Raw genomic sequence first — 22,132 nt, forward strand, 5'->3', positions numbered from 1 at the left:
AGAGGCTTTGACATGTAGATTAAAAGCAATGAGTTTTGTGCAGATAATGATTATACAATTTATAGAGCCTAAACATTGTGATTTTTAATGCTTGCAAACACTAGTGTAAACAAACCTAACACGAGAAAGCGTTATGTATCGTCGAGTTTAAGTTCCTGTAAAGACTCTTTGGAAAGAAGATCGTTAATAGGCTGTTGGTGCAGACTTACCAGTTTATTTGAGGGTTGTGATTTCATTGCACAGGTAACTCTGAAATTTAGTAAATTCCTTGTCTTGCTGCTGGCGGCGTTTTAGTTTATTCTGCACTTATGGGCCACATAAAGCTACCAAATCTCAAGAAAATAGCACAGATTAATTAAAAGATTTTATACCAAAAATATCTGACTGCTTCTACTGTCGGTGATAAGAGGCAGTGTTTAGAGTTATTAAAAGAAACAAAGAATAAAACCGCTTAATACCCGAATGCACAGAAGAATTGATGGTGGGACCCCGGCTGAAGAGCCTGTCCTCTGCTCAGGACAGAAGATGAACAGCAGTAAATGGTGCTGTGTCTCCCTCTTGTGGCCGCTACATTCAGTGCAACCGCACTGACGAGGAGAGAAAATGGCGGATTGCAGATCATTTGTAGTCATTTGTACACACGCAGGTATACGAGATAGGACAGGCACATACATTTAAAAAAAAAGTTGGTTTTAGCCTATATATTACCGTTAAATACACATTATGGTCCCGTATGCAAACATAATACATTTCAGAGGGATACATTCCGGTGGTTTAACTACTGCCACAAGACAAAGTACAGCACGTTCCGCGCGCTGTGAGGAGAATGATACAAAACAAGTAGGCAGGTACAACAGGCCACCCACGTGACTAAAAACAAAAAAGCTAGTAAGGAGAAAAACCCACACACCTCTTTGTGGAGCATCTTTATTATGCCACAAATAAAAGCCAGTAGTTCTGAAAGAGGACCTTGCGTTTTTTTTTTTTTTTTTTTACTCACCAACAATGACATTCTGAAAATGGTGAAAGCTGATTGTGACATTATAGTATGTATAGTTGGCTGAGCAGTCAGAGACGGGAGTGTGGAGGACGAGGCGGGTTTGGACAGTATAGAGGTAAGAGGTGCAGGGTACAGTGGTGAAAATTGAAGTCAGAATGGGGAGTGGACGGGCTGAGCATGAAGGTTAGCAGAAAAACATTCATTCGTATACCCATCTGGGAAAAGAATAACAGATGAAGAGAATGCACAGACACGCCGCATGACAAAATTGCTTTACACAGTCAAACAAGGGGAATGCACACCAGTTCTGCTGAATATACCACATTTATTACTTTTGAACTGATTAATAGAAAGAGTGGGGGCAAGGCCACTCGCATCACTGTCTTTAGAAAACTGAGGAAGGAGAAAAAACAAAAAACAAGAAAGCAGCCCAAAGCAACACTGAATTAACTTGTCCAAGAGACAGAAAAAGAGGGTAAATAAAGTCCAATGAAGACTGTTAACAGAGGGCACCAATTTTTTTAGACCATAAAATTATACACTGAGCAAGGCTCATCAACTTAACATTTCTTCTGCTTTCAAACTCTTGACCCCCTTTCCCTAGTCTTCCTCTCCAGATCCTCCGTACCCTACCTTCCCCGCACACTCCATCCAACACATGCGAAAACAAAATAGAAGGGCCATTCTGAACATCTGCAGTCCTCGCAAACAAAAACATGGCAAGCATGTAGGAAACAGATTCTGGAGTGAGCATAGTTGACACCCGCCTACAATGAAAATCCGCTGAGGAGGAAACTCCACTGGGTCCTGGTTGAAGATGTGAGCATCCTCAGAAGACAAGGGGGGCGAAGGGGGTTTACAAAGAAAATGAGACAAACGGCCCATTCTTGACTTTGGGACACTATCATAAGCCAACACTACAAATTTCTATCGGATTTGTGTGTTTGTGTGAGAATTACAGACTTGCTCTTGGACCATAAAAACAGAGGATGATCCTTTCATTTAAAAAAGGAAAAAGCAGCATACAAGGGGGGGAAAAGCATATGTAGTGGAATGGGGTGGGGCAAAAAAAAGATTTCACCTAAGGATGCTATGCATTTAGTTGTAGTCCTATGAATAATCGTTTCCTTTTCTTTTTACTACAAGTTCGAAGTAAGTCTTTAAAGTCAAAAGAAATCAAGAAAGTCTTCATTTAGTTTTTTTGTCCTTGGTTAATTCTTCACCCCTATTAGAATTTCTTAGAGAGATCTGGATGTAATGATGTAATGGGGTGGACAGGGCTTTAGGGGGGGCCATTGCAGTCTTTTGACCAAAGCACCAACTGTTACTTGACTCGTCCTTGGCGCTCCTAGGACACAAAACAAAAAGACAGCAAGTTACACACAATAACAGACAAAATATTTGTATGCTCAGATGACCCAGGTCCATACAAGGTCTTCTGGTGCATTATTTGGCGAAGCCAATGAGCACATCCCCCCTCCAGCTTCCATTTTATTTACATTTGTTCATTATGAATACTAAATAAATCCAATAACAGGTCTTAGATGCCTGATCGACATTTGTGATCTCCAACAACAAAATATGAATTAATATCAACTTCAAGATTTCTAGCAGTATCCATCAAGTATCAAAATGACAACATTTAAACAGTTTCTGCATATGGCGACAGATGAAGCTAGTTACCTGAAGCCTGTAATGACTCCTGTTGCTTGGGTTGCTGGGATATGGCTCACTGCCTTGGACCTCCACCTGCCACACAGAGTGAAAACTGAGCATAACCGGAAAAGATTCAAACACAGGAGTGACAATACTTATAGTCAGATCCAAATCTGACCAAAAAGATAACATAGAAACCGGATGAGATTTTCCAACAGCAGAGGATTTCTGATCAGTCTGGCAACTTTGCATTAACTACACCAGTTCATAATCAAAAGCCAAAATATAGATTAAAACTCTGCATACAGACATCACAGTCATTAGATTTAGGTTCAAATGTCTCACACTAAAAACCCTCTAACTTTTACATCATTCATTAACTAATTATTTATCAAACTACAAAGTAATACTTGAATTAACAAGGAGTGCTAGATGAAGAATGATTGAAGTTTCACATATTGACAGAGCTCACCTCTTGTATTCTTCACTATGCTGTCAATAACATGGTCATAAGTTGCTTAAGGTTTTCAAATCTGGGTGTCGATAAGAGAAGAGCTCTTTTCAAAATTCAACAGTTTTGAAAAACTGCTCTCAGGCTTAATATGTTTTTGTACATACATAAGACCCTAAAATGTGATTAAAAACAAAGTATTTCACATTTCTTAAATGAACACCTGAAAGAACAAAATTAAAGTATTTAAATGTTAATGCCTGTACAATTATAGTTGTTAAATTAATTTCTGTACAGATGTCTTGCCTGCTGGTTGTTAAGTGTGAGAAAGCAGACAGTAGATGAAGCCAGTGTTCCCAACAAAATCTGTAAAACAAACTAAATATTTTAAAATCGGGATACAGATTCAACTCACTTGTTTCTACAGTTCATGTATCCTGGCTTTTAAGCACTAAACAATGACCTTTAAGCAGCACGTGTGGCTGTAACAAGCTATACACCAAGCTTCTAAAGCACACCTCAAATATACAAAAGATACAGTGGAGTAAATAAAAAGATCCAACTAAAACAACAGTTCTTGGCACGAACCAACTAAAAATTACATCACACTGGAATATAAATATTTCTATATCTACACAATAAAATAAGCTTTTCCACATCCAATAGCAAGTAAAAAGCAGATAATGGAAATGTACAGTTTTTTTAGGTTAACGAGCTGCTGTGTTAAGCAAGGTAAGCAAATATTATGTTGTCTTGGCATATCTTTCCCTTAAATTTGCCCCTCTGTCAGGTAAAAGGATTATAGAATGTGTAAGGACATAAAACCCCCAGTTGTATTAAACACTACCTTTTTCACAATTAATAAGAAATGCAAAGGAGCATCACTACATTATGTGAGCTGCAATACACATTTGCTCTTGTATTTTTGTTCCTTATGTTGATGCTGACAGTTAAACACAAAATAAGCTAAACAATAGATTTCAACCAATACCAAAATGTGTGTTCAGACATAAGGCATAAAAAATACATTTCACACATCTTCAGGAGGCTGCACAACTGAGTATGTTTTGGAGATAACAGATAGCCCAGATAAGCCTATCAAAATGAAACAACTAAACCACAATACAAACCCATCAATTCAATTTTGAGATACATTCTCATGTAATCTACTGAATATTTTCTTTTCATAATATTAGCTTTGAGTGAATATTATTTCTGGTGTTCATTCTTCTGTCTGTTATTCTATTTTAAAGCGGAGCAATACACATGGGTGATCAAACAGGTAGAACACATAACACCACAGTGAAAAACTGGAGACAGAAAAATCATAAAATATCCTACTGTGTACAATCACACTGAATTCTGACAAAGATCTCAATCCAGCTGTGTAAATCCTTGGGATGTTCCCGTATGCTTTTGTAATGCAAAAAGAAAGGCTGTACATGCACACACACATCCAAACCAGCTATATATACTGCACCCTTTTCACGAGTTAAACAGAGCAGTCTTTTCATTCACCCGTTTTCATCATTCACTTTATTCAACAGTAACTTTGTTACCTTTTTCACACACTCTTCCTCCTCCTGACGCTTCTCGTAGTGAGAAAAGTCATCGAAGATAGAAGTGGTGTGTTTATATCCAGCGATGATCTTTAGCACCTGCCTGGCCTTGTCCAGTGGTACCTCCTGTGTGTCCCGAGAGTTGGTCACTGGCTTGTTTTCGTTGTTCTCCAGTCGAATGTGCCTTAGCTGACTGTTGGGAACGTCCTTAACAAAGATCCAGCGCACATCAAAACGACCCTTCCACTTGTCCTGTGACCACACGCCAGCAGACGTGTTGTAGTCCACGGGTGAGCGCATCTCTGCCACACCACAGAAGTGACCACTCCCATTGACACTGAACAGAAGATAAAGTGGCCCTTTGCCACCCAACGAACGATAAGCCGCATCGAGCCTCTTGTTGCCGTGCTCTGTGCTGCACCAGATGTTATACTTGATGGAGCGGTGGATGTCATCCTCGGAGTAGCTCTTGATGATAAACACCCTGCCCTGCTTGGGATTCCAGTCAAAGTCCTTGGGGTTATAATTGTTGACCATGCGCAACTTCTCTAAGACTGGATGAGGCTCAGAGGGAACCCCAGGAACCACACCCACACCAGAGGAGGTGGGAGGTGACTGGCCTGTACCACTCCCACTGGCATCCCCAAATCCATTGGCCCGGTTCCGTGGAGGGACCCAACGAGTAGGTTGAGAAGGTTGTTGTTGTTGGCTTGGGAGAGGAGGTCCCTGGGAGAGAGGAGGCTGGGGCATCTGAGCCATACCTGGTTGCCCACTGGGTGGTAGCTGATGCTGCCCCATCTGGGAAACAGGCGGTACCAGCTGTCCATTGCTGAGGGGCATTTGTGGGTTCCCTCCAGCCGTAGCTCCGGGCTGAGGGGAAGCCTGATTGGGCGGCTGCCCATTGCTGGGAATAGGGGGCACCTGCTGAGGCGTGGCAGCTTTAGGCATGGTGCCCTTGTTGTCCCAAGTGCCGATGTCCATGTTGTGTTTAATGGGCGGAGGAGGCAAATTGGCACCGGCCATGCCACCCTTGGTTTTCAGCTTGGGTTGAGGCTTGGCTGGCTTGCTGGCAATATCGGCCCAGGAGGCGGGCTTGGCAGGGGCAATTGAGACAGGAGGCATGCTGGGAGGTCCTACAGATGATACAGGGCCAAGGGGACCCCCACCAGGTAAGCCAGAGCCAACCACCTTAGGAGCCATGTCCCCATTACCACCAGGAGCGGCACCGCCGATCTTAAGCCCTGCCATGCCCTGGTCAAGGCTGTTCATACCAGGTGCCTTGTTAAGGGGCTCGTTGGCAGCAGGTGCAAACGGGGACTGTCCATCGATCATGGCACCCCCAAGTGAGCTGGGAGCATAGGCATAGCTGCTGCTGTAGCCAGAGCTCTGCGGTGTCCCCGACTGTCCCTGAGAGCTGCTATTGCCCCATGCTGAGAAGTCGATGCCACTGGGGAAGAAGTTGAAACCGTGCTGGCCCAGGAAAGGGTTGCTCCCCAGGGGGCCTGGCTGGCCAAACATAGCGTCCGGGAGGTAGTGGGGCTCCCCATTGCTTAACTGTCCATAGGAGGCCAGGTAAGGCATAGGAGGGTCCCCACCTGTGGACCATGCTGCCTCATTTAGGGAGTAGGAAAATCCTATGGAGGGGCTGTAGTAGCTGGGCATGTACGAGTCCGACATGGCCGTATAGGCATTGCTCTAAATAGAAAAATAATTTGTTTTAGTTCTTTGCAACGACATACTCAAACTTAAGTTATAACAGATCATTATTAATATCAATTGTTAACATAATAGTCTGTTTTACATGAGTACACTTGTTCTTGTAAATCCAGAAAGTCAAACCAAGATAAAAGATTAATTATTTAAATTAAATTATTGATTTATTATTATTATTATCATCATCATTATTATTCTTAAATACACCAAGGATTCACCACACAATAATGCTTTTAGTATCTCTGCTCCGAACTGGACGGTAAATGCAGAGGACTACATTATACAATAAGAAAAAGAAAAAAAAAGAAGAGTCAAAACAGTCTCTTTAACAAAAGGAGTGAAGAAAAATACAGACTTCATTCTTTTACTCTACAGCTCACTTCACAGGCAGTGTGTCGGTTACTACAAAAGGGGAGCTCCATCTACTACACAGTGAGGAGAAATAAAATCCAAGGCCACAAAAAAAATGGTGCTCATTCCAGCCACACATCCTTAAGTTCTTCCCGTATTACTCAGTAGTGCAAAAAGAAAGGATGTGCACACACATAACAAAAGGAGGCCTCAAAGCAGTCTAGAAGTGTGTATATTAATCTTCTGGTAGAGACATTTTGAAAGAGAAAAATTTCTCCTCTCTTAACTTAACAAATTAAGCTACATTTTCCAGGTGTGGTCCAGGTGCAAGTTACAACCTGATCTATGAAATCCACTTTAATCATTAGAGGCATAAAATCAAAAGATATATGTTTAACCAAGAACAAAAACTAACTTGAAGTACTTCAGTCTTTTGATAATAAAAGTGATGCAACTGAAAAGCAGCACCTGTTGGCAAACACTGGTCAATAAGAGCTTACCTGTCTGGCCTGAGTATTCAGGTAAGGCTCAAACTCATCGTCATTCAAAGTATCCTTTTGGGTCACAGCTCCGTTTTGCACTGAAAAGAAAACAACACTGATGTAAACAGAGCATACAGGTCTGTGTGACTACAGAGATGTAAGTGGCGAGATACACTGCATTATCAGTCATTTCACATCAGCATCATTAACACTTATTACATAACAAAACCACTCCCTGCTATTATTTACGAGTATTACAGGAAAGGCCACTAAACTGAGCATGATAAGACATCACAAACTATGACTGCTCAATATGCTTCAGATTACACAGCATAAACTTGAATCAGCCCCAGTGACGAATTAAATGCACTTGGCACTAGTTACATATTGGCACAAAACACCACCAAACACATTCAGATTCACCTATAAAAATAGACAAATTGATTTAGGATAGGTTATGCCATAAGTGATAGTTTCGGAGCAGATTTAATGAATGTTTATTGCAGGTGGACCAGTGTTCCCTGGTTTGTTTTCAGAGTGATCTCTGTTATGGCTGACGTTACTGTATTGAGTGACATGGGATTCTTTGAGAGCTTTCGGGACATGGAAAAGTTACAATAAAACACAAACAGGTTAGCAAATAGACATTATCTAACATTACTGTCTGAACTGCATGATGACAGGAAAGCGCGAGGCCCATTAGGACACAGGAAAAGCATGTCGGAAGACGTGTCATTTTGGGTTAACTTAGCAACTAGCTAACGTTAGCACGCTAGCTATGTGGTTAGCTGCATGCAGTGCGCAGCGTCTCCATGTTAACGAGCGCCAAGAGTCCTTTCAACATGACGGACTTGGCTAACATTAGCCGAGTGGCCAGCGTGATAGGATGGCACCTGTAGCTTAACACTGCAAAAATGTTTTCCAGTGACCGATGTAGAGTGAGACCGAGTAGTAAGAGTGTATTCTCGCACCTGTCAGTGCAATAAAAAGCGTTGCAAGTGCAACCAGGAAAAGGATGTTGATGTGTATCATGTTGCCATTTAACGTTAGCTTGTCAAGAGATAGCTAATGCTAACTGTGGGAACCTCACAAGTGCCATTTCAGGGATGTAAAGAAACTCACGGATGGTGAGTTAATGGCCGAGAGCACTCTTATGAAAAATAATGGTAGTTTTATGGTTCATTTAAGTGGCAAATTGAATGCAAAAATCTTTACAACTTACACAGACGGGCCCATTTGCCAAGCAGCTAGGAGGCAAGCTATCGCATCCGCGCACGCAAGATTTTCAAAGCGCACCGCACGTAAAAAGATCCGCATTCACTCAACCCAAGTCGATATTGTTAGACAATATTTGTTCTTACCTTTATTAGCTTGGCCTTTCGGTCTCTGGATTGGGTCCAGGTGATTCATGAAGGTTTGATTTATGAGAAGAGAGGAAGGGGAAAAATATATGAAGATATATTTTCAGCAGTCAGTTCCTTTAGCAGGTGGTCAGGCCTACTGCACTACTGAGCCACAGCCGCTGCCTCTGAGCTAAGCTATCCTCGCTAGCCGTCGCGATGCTGAGAAATTTGGCCCTCGTAAATGTTCAGAAAATACCTCTCTTTACCTGTTCAAGAAGGCTGCTGGCTGACATGTCTTTCCCCCCCGGAGCCTGTGTAACTGTATTTACTCCTAAATAAAAGCGGCAGGGTGTAGAATTGGTCTAGCTATTGAAGAGTTTCAGCCAAGCGCCCTATCTCTCTACAGAGCCTGGTTTCTACACAATGGCGGGCTGCAGTTTGCTTGACAGACTCCTCAACATGGCTGGGCGGCCCTCGTCAACCCACGATGGCATTTATTTACAGCGGACACGCGCCCCCCAATGGCGCGGAGGAGCCAGGTTTAACACACTACCGGTCACACTAATATCTACTCATAGCATTGAATAAAAAATAAATAAACAAGTAAATCAATCAATAGAATTAAGTTATTTAACTTATTAATTAAAACTCAAAATGAGCACCCTCAGTGAAAGACTCATACCACCCAATGAGTGCGCGTGTGTGTGTGTGTGTGTGTGTGTCTATATATGAATTATATATACACACACCCACATATACATCTTATTTTTTATTTTTCAGTTAGATATTGTAAATGTATATATATATTTTTTATATCTTTACTTGTATATACTCTCATTTCTAAATGTATGCTACTTTTCTACTCTTGAATGGGAGCACCTGTAACTTGTGTAATTCCCCCCCGGGGATCAATCAGTATTTCTGATTCTGATTCTGATTATTATGAAATGTTATTGGATTTATATTAAACCGTTAAACATATCCTTGAATCTTCAGATGTTGAGACAAACATGCAATAGATGTCATGTGTAGGCCTACAGAATAGACAGAAATAACAATAGAGACCCCAATCACCACAGCCAGCTGCCTTCTATCATATATATATATATATATATATATATATATATATGCCTATTGCATGACCTGTTTACGTTACAGTTTATACATTTGACCATGCACACCTCTCTACCACAGTATTATATTTAATTTTATATAATATAATATTATATTACTATTTTAACTTCTGCACTATTTCATGTCTTTATTTCTTAGATTCTTATTTTACTTACATGATTTTATGTTTTATACATATTTGTATTAGCGTTGTTGGAGTAATTGTTGTGCATATGACAATAAAGAACTTAACAATATGGAAAATCAGAATGACAATATTAGGTATGTCATAAAACTATATTCATCCTTTAATTTAAAAAGACCCCTATGGAGGCTAAGCATAACATTACATAACCAATATATGCCAATATATGTGTCACTTAACTTTAAAGGGCCCAACCTAAAAATAGTCACTCTAGACTATAAACTTTAACATGGTTTGTATGAATTGGCTTTCAGATTTGATCTGCCTCTTCTCAGAAAACTTAAATTAGGCCCGCTGATTATAGATTAAAACAAATGTTTTCTTTGAAAGGAGAATCGAATTCTACTCAATTCAGAAATGCGAGAGTTCAATTAGTGTTTGTGACTGCAACTTTCATCGTAATTGGCTACCTAGAGTGAATTTATTGACCTATGTTAAATAAATGTTGTGGAATAATACAGTTAACAGTTCCTAAGAAGAGATGGTAATTTAATTTTGTCCGCTATCACAATCACATCTTCTCATCTATCCATTTCAGCTTTTTGGCATTAGTGAAGCAGTACAAGAGTGAACAAACTCTTAAGGGAAAAAACTGTTCGCTTTTTTTGTAGTTCTCTAGCATAAGGTCTTAGGCTATAGAAAACAATTTTCATTACCACAATATAAAGGCATTTCCCATTGGACAAAGAAAACTTATTTTAGGCAGCATTTTAGCCTTATTAGCATTTGCTTCCTTCTTAAAACCTTTATCACCCACTAGCATTGTTTCACAGAATAATGTTCTCTTTTTCAGGAATTACACTGGGGAACAATTTGAAAAAAAAATTCTGTTGAGTTAGATTTTTATGCTGATTAAAACTAAAATTGGCATGCTGATTCCAAAATTGCAGTCAGTTTTTTTCTAGCACGTCAAGTTTTTTCTCCACAGCTTACCCTCCAGATAAGCAAAATTCCACTGATTAGCTGTAGTAAGACTTGCCAGCTGATTACGATTGGACTCATCTACAGCTACGTGGCAACTTGTTTGTGCAGTCACAATTGAGACAGTGCGGTGAGAGGTGTGTGCAGTTCCCAATAGGTCAGTACTATCACACACATATCTGTTAAGTACAGTATTTTTCATATTTTTTAAGAAAACGGGGATCCTATAGTTCAAAAACTTGACGTGATAGAGAAAAACTGAGATCAGTTTTGGATTCCGCACCCAAAAATTTGTTAAAAACAGCTGTCAGACCTAACTCAACAAAAATTGTGTTCCCCAGTGTTATCTGAGTTTTACTTGCCATTTCATGCTCCTGCCACAAGGTGGACTCCTAGTCACAGTCATGAATGTGTGATTTAAGTAAGGCTGTAGGGTCAAGAGTAGCTTCTCTGTGGCGTGCAATTATCACACATGACCATTCAGGACTAGTCCTCTATTTCTCTTCCTGCGAATCACACTAAAAGGTATTCTACTCACTGACAAACGCATAAAAGACATTTCATCAGCAGATCCTTTCATGGATGTTAAACTTTGGTTTACAGGCTATTCATTACTGCAAGTGCTATTGTTGGTGTCCATCCGAGCTCAGGAGATTCTGACACTAATTAGACGTGTCTCTATATGATATTGTCTCAGTTTGTGAGACAACCTTTATAAATGCACCAAGCCTATACGGTCATTCAAAAACCAAACCAATCAAAACAGAATACATTGGACTCTCTGAGTCTCATTCATTTTTTTATCTTGAGACCTTTGTATGGTTCTGTAAGCAGGCAAGAATGCTAATTTTCCTTGATGGTCTTTTGATAGCTTCTTTTTTGTCTCTCTCTTTTTTTCATATAATTCAATGTGTTCTTTAATCAACACTGTCATCTCATACATATGTTATTATCTACAGTCATTCTTTACCTTTAGTACCAGTTATAGCTCCACTAACCTGCTTTTGATAAAAGTTGACATCATGCAAGGCAGTGGGGTTACAGTATATGATGACCCCCCCCCCCCCCCCCCAAGCTACGGTACTTATCATTTTTCAGGGCCAAGGGTTGGTCAGTTGGCATGTGACTAAATGGCACCTAGGAACACACAACACAGGGCCAGGAATAACCCCACCCATGGAGTCACACAAACACACACACACACACACACACACACACACACACACACACACACACCTAAACCCTGCAGGGGAGAGCAAGGGAGCAGAACTTGGTGTAGATCACAAGGCCTCCTGAACAGAGGGATGTTTTATTTTAAATTCACATGCAAAGTTCAAAATGTGTATGTGGATTTAATTAGGACACACAGCGCACTGTGCTCAGTATATGAATAACCCAGGCAGATAGGGATAGCAAACCAGTAGCAGTGACAAGACATTTGACTTGTGAAACATGCCTAGGACAGTAGCATGGCATGCGTGTATCATATTCCGCCTTTCAACTCTCAATCATTTTTGGGTGGTTGACTTTTTTTCCCATGGGCTTGTTGACTGGTGCGGATTGGACAGGTGGCATAGCATGGAGGAGAGCTGGCCATTTACCAGCCAATAAAAATAGCTGTGGTCTCCATGATGTCACCGGTGAGTAAATCATAGCTGCTGACTGTAGGGGGAGAAATAAAACAAGAGAAAGAAAAGAGGGGCTTATTATTTTTTAAACAGTTTCATGTTCTTCCTTACCTGTCTGTGTGTCTCTTTTCCTACTTAATCCAATTTCACACTACACTGCTTTTTGTCTTCTTGCTTTCACTCCAAACCTGTATCAGTTCTCTGCACATGTTCCCACCTTTTCTTTTTACGTCTGCATGTTCAGCGGTATGTAAATCTACACAACCAGAAAGATGTTTAAAGACCAGACAACGAAAGAGCACGTTCCCCACGCCAAACCCCAATAACACCGCCATCTTCAGCCGGTCACACTGGCTGCAGTTGCCAGAAAGGGTGTACAAACTAAAGCCGGAGTCTGATCTCACTCCCATACCTGGCATTCTGAAGCCACAACACCATGCTGCCGATGTGGAACCTGATCAGTCGTAAATCTTCTCTGTTTGACCATGTGACATGCCAAATTTGTGATTCTGCCCCCTGTCCACCCTCTGCATCTCTTTCCCTCCACCTCCCTGCCACCCATGGTTCCCTTCTAACTGCAGCCCCCTTTGGCACACTGAGGCAGGAATGTCAGGCAGGAAGGTGACGATCCCACATGCCCAGATTAGTGTCTCTGTGTGCATCTTTCATGCGTTTCTGCGTGTTCCTTTGGCTTTATGTGTGTGTTTGTATGCGAAAGTGTGAATTTGTGATTGTGTGTGCATAACTCCAGTGACCCAGTGGCAGCATGGCGGCAGGGTACCCTCAGTAATAGGATGTTAGGAATGTAGCACTTGTCAGCCTCTCAAAGGATGCTGTTAATTCACATTCTGTCCGTTTCAGAGGGTTAACCTTTAATAAACATTTAACATTGTATGCATTTACCTGTGTAAAAGCTATCTCTGTGTTACTGTGTGTTGTATGAATTAAAGTGTACAAATTTCTTCCTTACATTACTGGCATTTGAGGTTAGGTTGACGTGCTGCAGCTGTTTATTGCACATTTTCTCAACAAATTCAACTTGTATGTGAGTTAAAGGCAAATCAATCAATATAGATTTCATAAAACAATAACAGAATGGCATGAATATTGATATGATGAGACAATATTTTTGGGGATGATTTTAGGTATTTTATGAATATATTTCAAGAGATATTTGAGAAAAGAGAAATTGCTGCATTAACTGAACTGCGATGTAACATTTCAGACCAGGAGAAGATAATCACAATGTTTTCAATAACCCAAATCCCAGACGATATCTTCTTCACATAGATACATTGTGACTGTTAAAGCAGTAACATGTTTTCTGTGATCCTAATCAGGTTTTATGTCCCTGCAAGCTGGTTTTCAAACTGTGCTGCCATGAACTGAAACCAATGACTAGCCTAGAAGGTAGTAAAAATGTGTTAATGTAAAAACTAAGGCCTAGGCATCCCGTGGAAAATAGCTGGCAGTAATGTAAAGTGTGCATGATTTGTAATGAATGACCTAAAACAAATATGATCCTTGAAAAATTTAACTGACTTCTAGTCTCTCCTTGTCTCTGGCATGCTGGGCCCTGGTGGTCTGTGTGGACAATGAGGGAGTTGTTTTAGGGAGAAAATAGCTGCACACTTGCACATTCTATCACAGTAGATTTATCACCAACATTTGTGTAGCAGGATGAATGAGCCAAACCTGTCCATATGTGGCCCTTTGTGTGTGTGTGTGTGTGTGTGTGTGTGTGTGTGTGTGCCAGTGCGTCTGTGTTTCCGACGACACTTAGTGATGATTTTGAACAGCTGAGATGAGTTTGTGTGGAACTGGACAACGGGGCAGCTGTACATCTCTGTCTTGGACATATACACACACAAAGACACACTCAGGCACAGACACACATACACACTGATGCATATAAACAACAGTGGAATCCTGAGGTCCGACCCCCTTGGGACCGAGCCAGACTGAGACCTTAATAAAGGCCTTGTTGTTTCAGGAGGTAGCTTGTATGGTTTCAGGTTCATATATCAACAAGCCCCATATTATAGACCACTACCATAAGCTTTCTGATCGCATTGTCCTGATTTTCATTTACATACATGATTCTTCAATAGTTTTTTACATTACAACAATTTGATGGTCCTGTAAAAGTACACGTGTGCACTTATTTCTTTAATGTACTGGCATTTGTAGCATAGAGTATAAACTATTAATGGTGGTGTTGCAATGTGAATAGTGGTCTAAATAAAACCAGGTTGCCATTACTACCTCAACCGGCCCTGCAACATCTCAGCCAATGAGAAACTTTGCCTGGTCAGACCTCTTTTAAGAGAGGTGGGGCCTAGATGTTCTGCAGGGTCACAAGGAGTGATGTAACCTGTGTTTATTTTCAGCATATACACGTATACACGTATACACGTAGACACACAGACACCTCCACACACGCTTACACACACGCAGACACACACAAGAGCAACTGCAGACTCTTGCACATAATGTTCTATATATGCAAAGATTTTAGCATGCACAGTTCAGTATCATTGACAAACACAAATGTGTCTGACTTAGTTTTGGACTTTGGGATCTCTGCTATGTTTCTGCAAGCTGGTTGTCTCTCTTGCCCTCTTCCTAGTTTGGTCAGTCGACGACAAGTGTTGCGGCGCGTATGTGCACATGCGCCGTCATTGGTACATTGGCAATTAACAGTAGAGGGTGGCTGTTCCAGGGGGAACATGGGGCGATTAAATAGAGAAAAGGTGTGTGTATCACCAGCGAAGACAAGTGGGATGGAGAGGCAGCGACAGAAAGAGAGACAGAGACACAGAGAGAAATTTAGTCATGGCCATTAATACTAATAGTGGCCTCCCTTCCCTTCTGTCAGCTGCAGCTGTTGATCACGCTGGTGTAACATTGAGCTCTCTAGCATTGCATCACTCTCTTTCTCCGTGACTCCAATTCTGTCCTGCATTACCCTGCATGTGTATGGATCTAGCAGCCCATATTGCACATCATACTGCAATGCTAATGGACTGTGGTCTGTGGATTTACACAATTCAGTCTTTTCATGAATTTGTTTTTGAAACTGACACACTATGTTGATGTTCTACTGAGGCTACTTGCAATACAATACTGTACAATTTACAGTATTATATTGCAGGGCTATGCTGTAAAATCAGTTTATCAAAACAGTGATGCAAGACCAGGTTAAAGCGAGAACTACAGTGTTGCATGTCTGCTTTATCCACTGCTATTTATGAGCATGTTTGATTCATTAGCATGCCAATAACCTGCCACTGGTTATTCATACTATGTGTGATGTATGCATAGCGAGATGTTGGTCATGTTCTCCATCTAGAGAACGCAGCAGAGGGACGATGTAACTTCCCGAGGAGCTCGTCCACTCGCATACATCAGAGACATTCCACCTCATCTGACACTCGTCCATGGAATTCTGCAAATTTTCCACACTATTCTCCCAGGCACACAGGCAAGTGCCTGTCAAAAAGACTGGCATGCCCAAACATCAGGCACCTGTAAACCCTTAAAACAAGAGAAATACACTGCAATTTCTGGCAAATGCATCTAACTTTTTGTTTATCAAGTTTAATGTTTTCAAGATGCACTCTTTTGGTCGTTTTGTACATGGATGCACAATGACGTCTGTGCTCCTGTGGTGTTTGTGATTGTCATCGGGTATGTTTGTGTGTGTGTGTGAAAATATCTTTTTGTTTGCACTGCTGATAGGTGATAATTTGTCATAGATTTGTGCAGAGTCCCTTTCTCCTCTGTGTCGGTATGACCAGTGTATGCAACCTATAGTTGACACCTATGTGTCATTCTGGGAACACACCAAATACTTCAGATGACTTGAGGGTTTACTTGGCAACCAATGGCTGTTTTAAGACCATGGATACACTTTCAGCTTGGACTGAGCACAAAGTTTTCAAGTATCCACAGTACATGGAAAGAAATAAAAAGTCACTGAATCACAGGTATCATGTGCTCATTGTTGTGTGGCTAGTTATTAAGCTCAATGACTTCATCCAAATCTATTTGTGTAACTGGATGACATTCTATTTAACCTTTATTTTACACCAGGATTAAGAAGTTGTGGAGCCATAATTAGTCACAGGTTGTTTCCAGCTTTTCTAGAAAAAACTTTAGCCTATATTTGAATGGAAATTTTGCAATCCCAGACATTGACATGATTTACTTTTGACAGCTCACACCCTTACAATGATTACTGCTTTTAGCCAATTCATTTTTAATATCAAAGGAAACATGTTCGTTTGCTCGTGTGTGAAATCAATAATCTATAGCTATAGATGTTGCGCGATAGTGGGAGTGCTGGTGGTGTGGTGGTGGTGATGTGGGGGATGGAGGGCTGGTAAAGGTGGGAGGGGTTGACACAGAGATGTACAGGACAGGACACCCTCATGCTTGCTCCATAACCCTCACCACATTTTGCTGCCGCAGCTGTTGTGGCGCACACAGGGAGCGGAGAGGTGCGCTCCTTCTGGGGTGACTATGTCGAGTCTGGCAAGAGCTTTTTCACGCTGATCAGCGACCACCGAGCCCGTTTCTCTTCGGCAAAGAAAAGCCCCCAAAACGGAATGTTGTCACTCTCTCTCTCAGCAAGCTCGGCTTTTACAGAACAGTGAAGACACCGCTCATTTACCATGAGCTGTTTGGATGTTATGTACCCAGCCTATGGACATTACGCACCGTACGCACCGTCTGCTCCTGCTTTCATCAATAGCTTACAGGTAGGAAGTGAGCAAATATTTAAAGTTTTTTTTCCTTCTTCTTATTTCCAGTGTTAGCGGGGAGATGGGGGTGGATGGGGTGAGGAACAACTATTAGGCTAGTTCATGCAGTTTGTGCGTAAAAGCAAATAACCTGATGGGGGAAAAAATCGTTCAGTGTTTTGTGTTTGTAAGTATTCGTTTGGTTTAATAAGTCATTAATGAACATATATATTGTTAGTGCCTCTGTTTGCGTCTAACCAAACACTTAAGTCTTCTGCACCCACAAAACTCATATCTTGATGCACTCACGCTCGCTCACGCGCACGCACACACGCACACACACACACGCACACACACACACACACACAAACAGTGCTGCCACACACAAAGAAAAACATTATGTCAAAGTGTCTCATAGACAGCTCCAGAACTGTCCTCTGCAGCACCTGTCTTAACCCTCTCCCTGCTCCCCCCCCCCAGCAGGCTCCCACAGGTCTGAGCAGAACTTCTTCTCACTGCCGGGATTTTATGGATACTCCCAGGGGTCCCGAGGGGATGTCTGGGGGCCCAGGCACTGGAGGATCAACTTCCTCCTCATCTTCATCCAGCTCTTCCTCATCCTCCTACACGCCTGCAGCTTTAAGGCCAGAGGAGGGCCCCAAGGAGAAGCAGGAGGCCCCTGAGGCAGAGTACCTGACTTCTCGCTGTGTCCTCTTCACCTACTATCAGGGAGACATCAGCAGCGTGGTGGACGAGCACTTCTCCAGGGCCCTCAGCTCCTACATGGATAGAGAGGGCAAACGGCGGACATCAGACCAACAGGGCACAGGTATACCACATTGTCCATACGTAAAGACTATTTATACAAATGAAGGTGCACACCTGTCCTTGTGTGTGTAATGCAAAAGTCCATAATTACAGAAAAAGATGGTGTCCATTAATAGTAATGAAAAGATTTAACAAAAACACAATCTCTACTCAATGCTATGTCCAGCGTGTGAATAGAAAGAAAACAACCACCATTGTATTTTGCAAAATCATTAATCAATTATTTTTTCATAAGATTCATTAGAGTCCCAATCTGAATGGTATTGAAACAGTTAAGCTGACTTACAACGATCTTCACAACAAATGTTTTTCATGTTTCAAGTGATTCACGCCACCCTGACAAAAGTTGGGTGAACTGAGTTTAGGTTGGTTTTGCCCTCCACTACACCTCTGCACTTCCATAATTACCCTTTATTTATGTGAGCACAGGTGCCACAGTTGTCTGTGTGGTGTCTTACGCTTGCTTTTGAGGCCACACAGCGTGAGTTGACAGTTCTGCAGAGCACAGCAGAGTGCCAGACAGGTGATGTGATCTGGTGACAGGACTGAAGAGCTGCTTGTTGGGACGGTTGTCCCTGGAGAGGTCGGGGAGTAGGGTTCAGAGGTCATGGAGGTCAGGGGCTGTTGGGAGTCAAAAGGGACTTTTTTTGACTCTGGTTAGGTTACCTTTTAATGAAAAGCAAGAGAAAGCATGTGGACTTAGATTGTTTTAGGCTTTGAGGTGAAAAATACGGAATCCAAAAATGATTAGAGGCAACTTTCAAATGACAGGCTTGAAGTTTAAGCATTACATTGTCTTGTCTGGTATGCTTTGGCAACCTTGCCACTGCAGACACTGCTGGGATTATTGTGAGTTATGATAAAGAACATTTTCTTAAAAGCAAAAAAACAAACACATAATTCTTAATTATTATTGTTATTATTTAAAATTAGCAACATTATTAGATGTAGTCATTTTCAAATCTTCTGCAGATGCTGAAGTCTCTTTCTACCAGCAGCCTGCAGATGTCCCTTGGATATCCATATAGGGCCTATAGCCTCTACTCTCTCCCTCTCTCTGCTGTCGCCGTTAGTCTCTTTCCTAGTTCAGTCGGACGTCTTCATTTCGGCACTAACACACTCTTCCTGCCTCACAACAGATGCTATGTTTATACATGGCCGTAAGCGCACAGCCTCGCCAGCGTATCCCCTTCAAACGTCTCTGCGGCTGCCATTCTGACTCTCGCTCCAGCTCTTGCCCCACAATGGTTGCTCAGGCAGTTGCCTGCCTGCCTGTCAGATTTATATGTGCTGTGGTCTGTGTGACAGGGGCAGAGGGAAACACTACCTCTCAGGGTGCTGCATGGTGTCTTTTTTCAGAGGAATATCTAAATATAAAAGTATACTGCTAAAAACATATAATGGCTCGCTGACATTCTGTCAAGGGCGAGTAGAGGGGGGAGCAGAGAAAACAACAGGTGGGGGTGCAGGAGACAGAAGAGAGGGGCGGCGGGTGCTAGCACAGGGCCAGAGTTGCGTGTCTGAGTGTGTGTGTGTGTGTGTATCCATGAGTGTGTTGTGAGACTTTCAGAAGTAGTGGGCTGACATGAGAGTGAGAGATGTCACCACAGCGAGTGATTTAAGGCTCTTTGAGCCTTGGGCTCCCTCCAGGTCAGAGTGTCTGCCTTATATAGATAGGATATAGGCACGTCTCTCTTTCTACCTTTCTCTCCGTCACTCTCTTTCTCTCTCTCTGTCGTCTGTCTGCTAGAACATGGTTGTGTTTATTTCTGTGTCTTGTTGGGGCTAGGGCTGTGTGACAGCATGATCCAATGAGGAAGATATCTGGGCCAGAGGGTGTAGCAGTCATGTGAGTGACATCTACATTTTAGCACGGGTTGCTCCTCTTGCACAAATCCAGCTTTTCCATTTGTCTCTATAAATCAAGTGATTCACCACACAGTTGTGCAACGGTTCGTTACTTGGCCTAATGCGTTTGTTGGTTATCCTCCTCCCCCCTCTCCACCTCCCTCCTCCATTAGATACCCCTTCACCTAGCAGTCGACGAAGCTTCCCCCCATCCTTCTGGGACAGTAACTACACCTCGCCCCAGAGCCGCTCCCACTGTGAGACGGGTGCACCTTCCTATTCCATGGACCCATACGCATCAGGGCTGCACCCGGGCCTGCCGCACCCACACGCTCATCCCCACTCCCACCCTCACCCACCAGAGAGCTGGGGCTATCCACAGGCCCAAGCCTACGGACCCCCACGGCCTCTCCACGAACTGTATTCACCGTCGGCTTTGGAGCCCCACTACGGGGCCCTGCTCATGCCCACGGTGAGGCCACCTCATCTCCCTACCTTGCCAAGCCACTATGAAGTGAGCAAGCTGGAGCCCACTGCCTCCTGGCCTGGCCTGCTTCCCCCAGGAGACGTCAGCCAGACGCTGGCACTCAACATGGATGCAGGTACCCACTCAACCGTGTCAGGCTTTTGTAAATACTGTGTGGACAATACAAGTGTTCCTTTACTTACCGTTTATAAAATGTCTCTAATCAATCCAGAAAATCTGAAAATACAAAGAACGACACTATAAAGATATAATGCAAATGGAAAATTCAGATTATTTATGGTCACAAAAATATGAGAAACAAATGTAATATTTTTCTATGCTGTACATGTAAGTGTCAAGTATAGCACATAATGAGAGCATGCTGTTAAATAGCTAAAAACTGTTTAGCCATGTTATTCTGGGTCATGAGTATTGATATTGATATTATTTAATTAATCACAGAAGAAACACATGCCTTCTGACAACCATTCACACAAACGCAATCACACCTGCATCAACTTTCAACCCTTGCGACACCCTCTGTATGAAACACATGCAGATGCATACACTTGTGATGTTGAATGCCCTAAGCCCAGCCATAGACACTCCTACGCGTGCTCTCACACACACACACATACACACACAATACATCATAATCATCACAGAAGCTCTCTTTTCCCCCCTCTAAAACAGGATGTTTGGCAAAAGTAGGCTCCATGACAACCTGTGTTCTGTTGTTCCCCTTTGTTCTCCTCATTGTTTTCCTGTCCTTTTTTCTCAGGCCTCCAGCAGCACAAGAAAGGCAAGGAGCTGTACTGGTTCTAACGAGCCCTTCAGTCACATTGACCAGCCATTACCAGATCCAATTAGTCCCTGGACCTGCTCCGCTATTGAAGCAGCGTGTCCCTTTATCCCCCCACACACTCCATCCCCGTCTATCCACCCCCTTCTCTCTGCTCCTGGCCTCCCCTGCCAGTATACAGCCTTGCTCCAGGTCGACGTGTGTGCACCATGGAGATAAAGCAGAGAGAGGGAGAGAGGGAGAAAAGAGGGAGAGAGACACTGTCTGTAATCTGTGCTGTTGCTCCTCTCTTTCGCATCTCTCTTCCACTCTCTCTCCCGCCGCTGCCGGTGCAGCACAGACCTTGGCAAGGTGCGAGCCACAGTGACCTGTTTGGACTGAGAAAGACAGGATCACAACAGACTTTTGCAGAGGACAGAGAGATAGAGGGATGAATGGAGGGACAGAGGGATGAATAGCGGCTAGCAGGGATTCCCTCCAACGTCCCTGGTTATCTCTGTCTCCTGTTCTTTGTTGGTACAGTGGTTGTCATCATCCACTTATCTGCATTTCACAAATGCCACATGCAGTGATAAACAGGAGCAGCGATTATGGCGGTTTATGCTTTGTGACTGTCATCATGATGCCTTTTCTTTTTTTTGGTTGTTATTATATAATTTTGCTCTCTGAAATAAAGTGTTTCTATTTATTGGTGTTTATGTGCATTTCTAAAATGTTTGGTTAGGCCAGTGTTCTGAAATGATTGTGAATCAGTTTATTGTGTTTTATAAAAGAGAGAGAGGTGATTGAGATGACCACACCATGTGTTTCTGGTGGAGCTTGTCATCCGTCTATGAAGGAACCTTTTGTGGAGAATAAACGTAATTTCTTAAAAACATATCAAAAAATGTGTCCAGTTCCAAAAGTCTTTGTTTGCTCTGGACACAGACAGACTCAAAGATTGTGTTCTTTCAATTCGATAACGATGTTCCATTTTAGTTCTTTATTTCTCTGTCATTCTTGGATGTTTTGAATTTGGACT

The 22,132-nt window shown here is 42.4% G+C and overlaps 2 protein-coding genes across 3 annotated transcripts; one reads left to right on the plus strand and one right to left on the minus strand.

Moving 5' to 3' along the window:
• Window positions 1-913: 913 nt before the first annotated feature.
• ythdf2 (YTH N6-methyladenosine RNA binding protein F2) lies at window positions 914-8,963 on the minus strand. Of its 2 annotated transcripts, none has more exons than XM_070919997.1 (6): window positions 8,822-8,963; window positions 8,574-8,598; window positions 7,231-7,310; window positions 5,505-6,361; window positions 4,667-5,438; window positions 914-2,348 (listed from the first exon to the last, which is right to left on the minus strand). In XM_070919997.1, exons 1-6 carry the CDS (start codon window positions 8,846-8,848, stop codon window positions 2,325-2,327), a joined length of 1,785 nt encoding a protein of 594 aa, XP_070776098.1. In that variant the 5' UTR covers window positions 8,849-8,963; the 3' UTR covers window positions 914-2,324. The 2 variants fall into 2 exon arrangements, with proteins under 2 accessions (XP_070776098.1, XP_070776096.1); XM_070919995.1 differs by adding an exon at window positions 2,684-2,749 and having other exon boundaries at window positions 4,667-6,361.
• Window positions 8,964-17,098: 8,135 nt separating this feature from the next.
• vgll2b (vestigial-like family member 2b) lies at window positions 17,099-21,134 on the plus strand. Its single transcript, XM_070921022.1, has 4 exons — window positions 17,099-17,185; window positions 17,651-17,996; window positions 20,017-20,445; window positions 21,091-21,134. The coding sequence occupies exons 1-4, from the start codon at window positions 17,099-17,101 to the stop codon at window positions 21,132-21,134; spliced, it is 906 nt and encodes a 301-aa protein (XP_070777123.1).
• The last annotated feature ends 998 nt before the right edge of the window (window positions 21,135-22,132 follow it).

Source organism: Enoplosus armatus, chromosome 15 (assembly GCF_043641665.1).
Source record: "Enoplosus armatus isolate fEnoArm2 chromosome 15, fEnoArm2.hap1, whole genome shotgun sequence".
Lineage (NCBI taxonomy): Eukaryota > Metazoa > Chordata > Actinopteri > Centrarchiformes > Enoplosidae > Enoplosus > Enoplosus armatus.